This window comes from Pimephales promelas, chromosome 2, assembly GCF_988280905.1.
Source record: "Pimephales promelas chromosome 2, fPimPro1.hap1.1, whole genome shotgun sequence".
In the NCBI taxonomy this organism is placed as follows: domain Eukaryota; kingdom Metazoa; phylum Chordata; class Actinopteri; order Cypriniformes; family Leuciscidae; genus Pimephales; species Pimephales promelas.
The window spans coordinates 45,735,133-45,743,625 of record NC_142770.1 but is presented as its reverse complement, the minus strand read 5'-3'; the positions used below and the strand labels follow the sequence as shown (position 1 = coordinate 45,743,625).

At 35.1% G+C, this 8,493-nt stretch overlaps 1 protein-coding gene across 1 annotated transcript; it reads right to left on the bottom strand.

Annotated features, from left to right (window-relative positions):
• Positions 1-2,584: 2,584 nt before the first annotated feature.
• On the bottom strand, positions 2,585-8,493 carry LOC148997616 (G2/M phase-specific E3 ubiquitin-protein ligase-like). Its single transcript, XM_089120193.1, has 4 exons — positions 8,403-8,493; positions 6,094-6,361; positions 5,821-5,981; positions 2,585-2,759 (listed from the first exon to the last, which is right to left on the bottom strand). Exons 1-4 carry the CDS (start codon positions 8,441-8,443, stop codon positions 2,585-2,587), a joined length of 645 nt encoding a protein of 214 aa, XP_088976319.1. The 5' UTR covers positions 8,444-8,493.

The following is an 8,493-nucleotide window of genomic DNA, read 5'->3' as shown; positions in this document are numbered from 1 at the left end:
AGTTTTTTGTGCATTTTAATGTTAAATTCATCAATCTGGTGCACTTTGAGAGTTCAAAATAAAAAGCTCTAACCCATATTCAGTGTGCAAATTGAACAAAGAAAAACTCAATCCTCTTTTAGTTAGTGTCTGTCTACATTGCACTAATAATAAAAGCCATTGTAAAACAAATGCACTGATAAATAAAGGAAACATTCATAATTAGTTTTCACACGTTTAACCTACCTGTCAGTCTCGCAGCTCGCATCAGCTTCATGTGGCCAATGAGAAAGACACATAGACCTTTCTCATATCTTCCATATTTGTGGCCGGAAATACGCAATTGTCGTGGTGATCTACTTCCGCTGGTCAGAACAAATAGCGCAGGCAACTAGTAAGAGTAGTTGCGTACCAATCTTTCTTTTTTTTTTTTTTCATTATTCCCAAAAGCAGCCATATCTGTCGTTTTCATTCGTACTTACTTATAATGTCACCATTCACTAAGCTGTCATTGTTTATGTTTATTATTTATGTATTATGATTTGTATATTGAAGTTGTTCCAGTTTACTTTATTAAGATCCCGGGCAATTTGTATGCAGCATTATAAACACATAAAAATATACACCATAATATAAAACAAGATAAATAAGAACACACAACAGAATGCTATATATACATTTAAAATATTAATATATACCATTTTGAGTATTAAACAATCTGAGTGTACAAGGGATAAATTAATATTTGTATAATTTGCTCTTCATCTTTGATAGTTCTGTAGCAAGAGCATTGCAAAAAAGGTCATTCCCTAAGAGCATAACTGTTGAATAAAACTGACAGACTTCTTTCTGGTATTCACATCAAAATGCAGTTTATTGTAAATAATACTCCCTAAATATTAATAACTTTCCACACACTCCACCTTCTCATCTTCAATGAATGTATATTGGGAAGAATGAGCTTCAGTTCTGAAATCAATAGTCATATCGTTGGTCTTAGATACATTCAGCTGCAGACAAGCATCACCATGACATTTTACAAAGTCATCAACAATTGGACCATGACAAGTTTATATTTTTTTTGAAGTTGTGAAGACTTGCTGGTCGATTGTATCTTCCTCGGGTATGTTTTTCTGATGTGTTGGCTGTTGACAGGAACTCCGCTTCCACAACGATTACGTGTTTCCGGTTATCGTGAGAAAGGGCCATAAGTCCGGAATTGGACTATACAACAATATACTTAAATAATATATGTATATTATACTTACAATAGCTTGTTTTCAAATGCAGATGGAGGGCAGAAAGTGATTTTCTATATTTAGGAAGCACTATAACAAACTCAAAATGCCTATGTTTTGCGTCGTTTATGGTTGCTCAAATCGATCAAACCACGAGGAGTTTTTATCGTGTGCCAAAAGTTGTTGTTCATAAGGGGGGGAAATACAAGAAATTGACAGAAAAACACCAGGAAAAATGCCTTGCAAACCTACGTCTGCGGTCGGGAGGAGCTGAATGGGAAAATGCCTGTGTGTGTGTGTGCAGTGATCACTTCGTCAAATGTGAGTTAATATGTTATTTATGTGGCTTATAGAGTTTTACATTCAGAGATCACACCTTCATGGGGGTGAATAACCATTTGCTTGAGAAACCTTCTTCTATAGTGTGTCAGTTATCCATTAACTCTTATAAGGTAAATAAAAAACCTTATTACCTTGTGTTTTACTTATTCCAAAATGAGACATTTGTACCAGTCACACTGTGACATTTTAAATGATGCCAAATATGAAAATACTCTGTGATAATCATTCACATTAAACTATATATTTATATTGTATTATTTATATTTAAATATATTTTCTTGAGAGGATTCAGGTGATCATCTGAGCATGAGAGAAGGGTGAAGAGAGAGGGAAAGAGATGTAGATGAAGTTGATTTGGAGTTGAGACTTTTGTCTCGATGTTGCATAAGAGCCAGTTCAAATGGTAATCTCCAGAGAGGTCCTTTTGTCCTCAGGTTCTGGTCACCCTCGAAACAAACTGTCCGGCATTATTCTGTAATTTATTCATTCTTACACAGTGGTAGTGAGCGAGTAGCTATACATGGTTTTACCTGTGGTTACCATGGTCTCATGCTGCGTTCATGTGCTATGGTAATTATGGTAAATACCAAAATCCGACATGTAAAATGCACATGAACACCCCCTCATGTGGTATTTTCCACTGGGCAACTTGTAGAATATTTTGATATTTTGGACGAGTTGCCGAGATGAGATAACCTTTGACCATTTCAAAATGGCGGAGAGCACCGCGAGAGTCGTGAATGGTAAAAATATATACTATTCATGCTAGAAAATATACAGCATATTATTTACCTTTTGAGTTTTGACAAATCATTTTCTTGCTGTTGCAGATGACTTAAGCAATCTAAAATAGTTTTAGGTAAATACCAGTTCACAAGTGGAAAATATCCTACTTTCCATAGCACGTGAACGCAGTATCACTGTCAGAATATTTTAATTTCTGCCAAAGATAATTATAAATGAAATTATTTTTACCAATAGTTATAAATTTGTAATATTCATATATTTATTCCAAGAAAAAAGTTTTACACAGCTGTGAACAAGTTTTTCCCTACAGCCCTCACGTCGATCTCGATCTCGTCGCTCCACCTTTTATGCTTCCACTCGTCCATGTGGTTTGAATGCGTGTAATTTGAGAGGAAAAACTCCACTCTAAAGGACAAATTAAACCTCTGTGTCCCAGTGGAGTTTTGCTGGCATCTAATGGGGAATTTGTGGTACTGCGCCCAAAACAAAATCTTACTGAAAGCTCATTTTTTGTAGCCAGGTTAAAGGGCCCTTATTATGGCATTTAATGCCACACCACTACCTGACACCTTATCACTATTATTTACACTTTTACATACATGCAATGACAAACACTTTTCTTGTCTTATATAATATTAATTTATTTTTATCTGATTTGCTTAGCGACTCCAGAATGATTCATTCAACGGTTTGAACGATTTGATCCACTGACTCTGCAATGGAGAACTTTTATATTTAAAACTTTACTTTGGTTCACTTAGATCTGTTACATACTACATGAAAGCTAACTTCAAAATTTTCAAGATTCCATAATAGGTGCCCTTTAAAGAGATACTTCAGGATTTAGCTTCAAGCTTTGTATCAGTAGAATAATGAATGGAGACTGTAGAACACAAAAGCCGAATCCCAGACATTTGGGCGATCTCGAAATCCTTGTCAGACTCATCACGGAGACTCACTAGTAGCTAGCCTTTTTGTTTAATTGTGATCTCTTACAGGTAGGCGTGGCCACCTTCTTTTTCAAAAATCTTTTTCATCCACTTAAGCTGAAAAATACATTATTTTCTGGATTTTCTCAGTGTAGAAGTCTAAAAATCCACATTTCTAATACATAAATTACCAATTTTACATACACATTCATCATTGAAAAAAAAAAAAAAAAACATTACAAGCAACAAACCTTTTGCAGCCTGACCAGGGGCCTGTTTCAGAAAGGAGGTTAAGTGAAAACTCTGAGTATGTTAACCCTGAAATGAGGGAAACTCTGGGTTTTCCATTTCAGAAAGGGGGGTATATCAAACCCGAGAAAGCAGAGTAAGTCAAGCCCGTTTCTGAAAGAGAGGTAACTTATACTCAGAGTCAGTTACCATGGTAACTTACTCTGTGAACCTAACCTGGTCGGGAGCAGGTTTTCTTCAGTAAACCCAGAGTTTCTTGCGATCTCCTCCCCTTTTTTAAAGAGGAAGTGCTGTTTAAACACCAACAATAATACTAAAATGTATTTACACATTCTTTAGGAATATATATATTGTTTGTCCATGGTTTAATTGACTAAATCTGTTTTGCAGCACTTTGCCAAAAAATAAAAGGATTAAAACATTTGCTAAACTTTTATTTCATTACCACTGTTTTGGATAATATATTTCTATTAAATCATTGAAAAAATTGTAATAAAATTTAATAAGTTATTAATGATAAAAAAATAAGATGTCAATCATAATCAATTATTGAAGTTAGTTGATATTATGTTTTATTGAATAAATGTTTAATTTATTTAACTGTCATTTTAACTGATGAAAATAATAACCGTAATTTAATAATGCAGTTTATATATTTAACAATTGTTTAATACCATAAACCGTGATATTTTCTGAGACGGTTCTCATACTGTGAAACTCTCATACGTTACAACCCCACATGGGGGAGTCCCCCACCCCACCCCCACTGTTAAACAAGTTACTCAGCAACTTTTACTCATGTTTTAAATTAACTACTTTTTACTTGAGTAGATTTTTTAGACTGGTATTTTTACTTTTACTTAAGTAAAAATGTATCAAAGTAATAGTAGACTACTTTAGGTTGAATAACATTCTTCCAGTTTCACCTCTGATATTATAACAGTTACTCTAAAATAGTTATGAATTATTAACAACAAATGACATCTTCAACGGTGTAGTTAGATTAATGTAATAATTACTATCTCTAGAAAGTATTGGTCTACATATTACTAATTACTAAATCCTATATCAACCTCAACCACTTGAACAATACAAGGAGGAGAGACAAGAAACTGCACTTTTAATGCTTTCAAATTAACAATACAATTGCAGGAATTATTCTTGAATTGATCAATGTGTGTAGAGGGAGAAGGTTATATAAAAATATACCTTTTAAAAATGTATGCTAAATCCACTACTATTGTTTTATACTGAATTGGTCTATAGTTTATGCAGTAGCCTATTTGCATCATATTTTATTTTAAATTAAAGAAGAATTAAGAGTAATCCCTTTAATTAAATTACAATATTTAGATTACTTGGTAATTAATTACACCCAACACCTCTTTTTGTCTGGCGCTGTTGCCATGGTGACTCATAATATCTGCGCTCCATTGATAATGGCTTTTTATAGCTGTGGTGCACGGCACGCGCTTAACTCAGAGTCAGTCAACTCAGAGTTGATTGAACTAACTCATTTCAGCTGTTCTGTAACCGAAAACTCAGAGTTTCCCATCTCAGGGTAAGTCAACTCTGAGTTCAAGCTTTAACTCAGAGTTGGTTGAACCTCCTTATTGAAACGGGCCCCTGATACCTTTATATATTAAAAAAGGTGATTATCTCTGGTCTCCTATTAAGATCAGGATCAACAGTACAAGGTGATACAAAAATATCTTCTTTTGTTTTTGTTAAAAGAAGCCGAAAATCCATTCACTCGAAGGCCGCCATAGTTATTTACATCTCAATGCATTCTGGTAGTAGTGACGTATATAGGTTGTAGATGGTTGTAGCAGCTTTGTTTGTTTTTCAATGTACAGACTAGCTAGCTAAGTTGACAGTTGCAAAATGAGCACATCTACCGTTCAGCCTTTTTAGTTTGAACCCCGAGCGTACCGTAGGCTTAAATCAGGAGAATCACATGGAAGACAATAGGCCTGTTTTGATAATATTTAGATATTCAACAGGATGAGTAATCGCAAGGTATAATCATTAGTATATTATTAAATATAATATACTAATATGAAATAAATGCTTGTTAAAATAAGTCTTTTTCATTCAATGAAAGCATGTCAAATTTACAAAAAGACTATTGTTAAATGGAAAATCTCATCCACATTCACTACTTCCTAACATTTAGGGATTTAATGACCTGACATATGCATGTATGGAACAACATGTCCACTCTAAATATAGACATTACTTTACAATAGCAGAGACCCAACATAGTACACCTTATTATGATCTTTTTAGGAGACATTTGAGGCAGCTAGAAGTTACTGTAAGTGTTATTTATTTACCTGTGGTAGATGAAGTGGGTCACTAACTGGCCATAAATTGTGGGCAGATTACTCAAGGAGGCTGTGAAAATGTTGGGTACCCCTACCCCACAGTCGCAAATCCAGTCCCCCAGGGAGTTTTTAAGCTCCGTCAGCTCCTCTGGAGAGCTGCACCCAACAACCTAAAATCATAGGAACACATGTGGACTTGATGAATAGTGGTTAGTGAAAACATTTTTCTCCTTAAATGAGCACATAGCTACATTATGTGGCATGTAAAATTACTTAACTTACCTTTGCCAGCTTTTCTGCAAGGTCATTTTCCAGGAAATTAGTACGATCAAATGTGGTAAGGTCTGGTTTCTGGCCACACATAATCATGAAAAGCTCCTTGTTAATGCACTTAATGCCTGGTCCATTGTGAATTATGGACCAGGCCATTAGTCTTCCTGCTGTATAAAATTTATTTTCAGCTAGAGCCTTTTGATCGTAGCTGAAGAGCAGCAGTCCAGGTTTGCCCTCAAAAATCCCAAGGTTGCTTTGGAGCTCAATCATGAGGAGTCTAAGAAAAAAAAGGTTAAGATAAAGTCTGTAGCCTAAAACAATGTTACAAAAGTCTGTGAACACCTTAGGCCTGGGATTTTGAAACAATCATAAAACCTTCACATTTTATGATAAGTTTGCGTTGATATAAAACAAATTAAATGAATTATCTAATACATTTACATAATTTTGTACGTAATGTTTTTCATTCAATACAATTATGTACCCATCAAATTTATATCACTGTATTCAAGATACCGGAAAAAATAGATATTTCTAAAGCATCTGAGCTGAAAGTGTTCCTGTAGCTCGATTAGTATTGCATTATCAGCACAAAGGTTCAATTGGGATAAATTCACAGGTAACGCCCGTTTCACACATACTCCGTTTGCAGTGCGTATGCGGTGAGTGTTGCGGTGCGTATCCGGTACAGGAGCCGCACGCGCTAAAGTGCTTTCACATATGCTGCGTTTGCATTGCGTGAGCTGTACCACAAACACTCGCTATTTTTATTTCAAAATCAGAAGTTATGCAGCAATAGTGTGACCAGTGACCAACAGTCCTGTTATTGGTTTTCAAAAAAAAAACAAAAAAAAAACGCTGGAAAAGATCAGCTTTATAGCAAAATATAGGAGATGAGCAGACAAGGAGGATGAGGAGGAAAAACAGGATAAAGAGGAAGGAAACTAGTTCGTTTTTGTACGTTTGTGAGAGGTATTTTTGTTCAATTTAAAGGTATTTCTTTTAGTTAATTAATATTGATATATTTATTTTTCTAATACAGAAGAGAGATTATTTTTTAATCATTATTTCATTCATTATTTTTTAAACCAACCTGTCATAATAAAACATGTTGAGTATCCTCTGAGAAGCCTATCTGATTTTGTGTCTTAATACAACAATTTTCTGTACAGAGGGGGCATAGCCTATTTTAATTGTATTGAAATTAATAAGGCATCTTTGAGTAAACTTCGAGTATCATTTGTTTTCTGGGCCATGTGTCCTGGTTTTTGGTAATCAAAATATGTTCACCATATGCAGTAACTTTTTAAAAAATAAAAGTTTTGCCATGGCTTTGCGATTCTCTTTTACAAACTTGAATGGACGCATGCTCGTTTAAACACGATTTAAACAACGAATGCATACAATTCCATGCATTACTTGTATATTAATATGTCTTAAAGTAAAAATATGAAACAATTAAATACCTTTATGGAGAGATTACTACATTTTATTGAATTAAATGCATTTATGGTGAAACTACTACATTTCGAGGTCAATCTGAGTTCATTTTGACCACGAACCGAGCGCTGTCACTTTATTTCTGCGTTTGCAGCACAGCAGAAATAGACTCGGTACGGAAACGATCTCTGCACTGCTGTATACGCACCGCAACTGGAACGGACCGACGGACTGCATCCGCGTGCAGTGTGAAAGCTCTAACCTGTTAACATGGGTACGGAAAAAAATACGGACCGCATACGCACTGCAAACGGAGTATGTGTGAAACGGGCGTAACACTAGCCTGACTTCGTCATACTCCTATTCTAGTCAGAATGTGAGTCTGATACTGCTCTATAGGGCTTTGATTATGAGGCGTGTCTTAACCGAACCAGAAAAAAAAAAACAACAACTCTGCACTCAGTTGGATAGACCTACAACCAATCAGAGCAACGCAGTAAGTTGAGCCACGCATAATTGTCAACAGAACTCAACTTCACCAGAGCCTGTCTAACTGCAGGCACTCTGGAAAAAGCGTAAAAAGTATTAAAAAAATAATGAGTGTTAAAGATCTTTGCCGGTGTTGCAAAAATAATTTAATTAACGTCAAAGCTGCCAAAGGGGCATGTCTAACTGTCACATATGTTGACATTATTATGTAATCAAAAAATTATTATTAATTTATTGCTGCTCTTTAATGTTGTTTAATGCATTTCCGGCAAGAACAAGTTCGGGCTTAAACTGATATTGTCCAGAAACACACTTTGAAACCTAGACATTTTCAAACTTTTGAAGGGCACTGTAGACATTACTGTATATACGTGTAATATCTAATGTACCTGAAAAATTCTCTCCTTGGACCACCATAGTCCTCTGCCATTTCTCCCACAAACTCAATGTTTGGACTTTTGTGCCACTCAAAGTACCCTC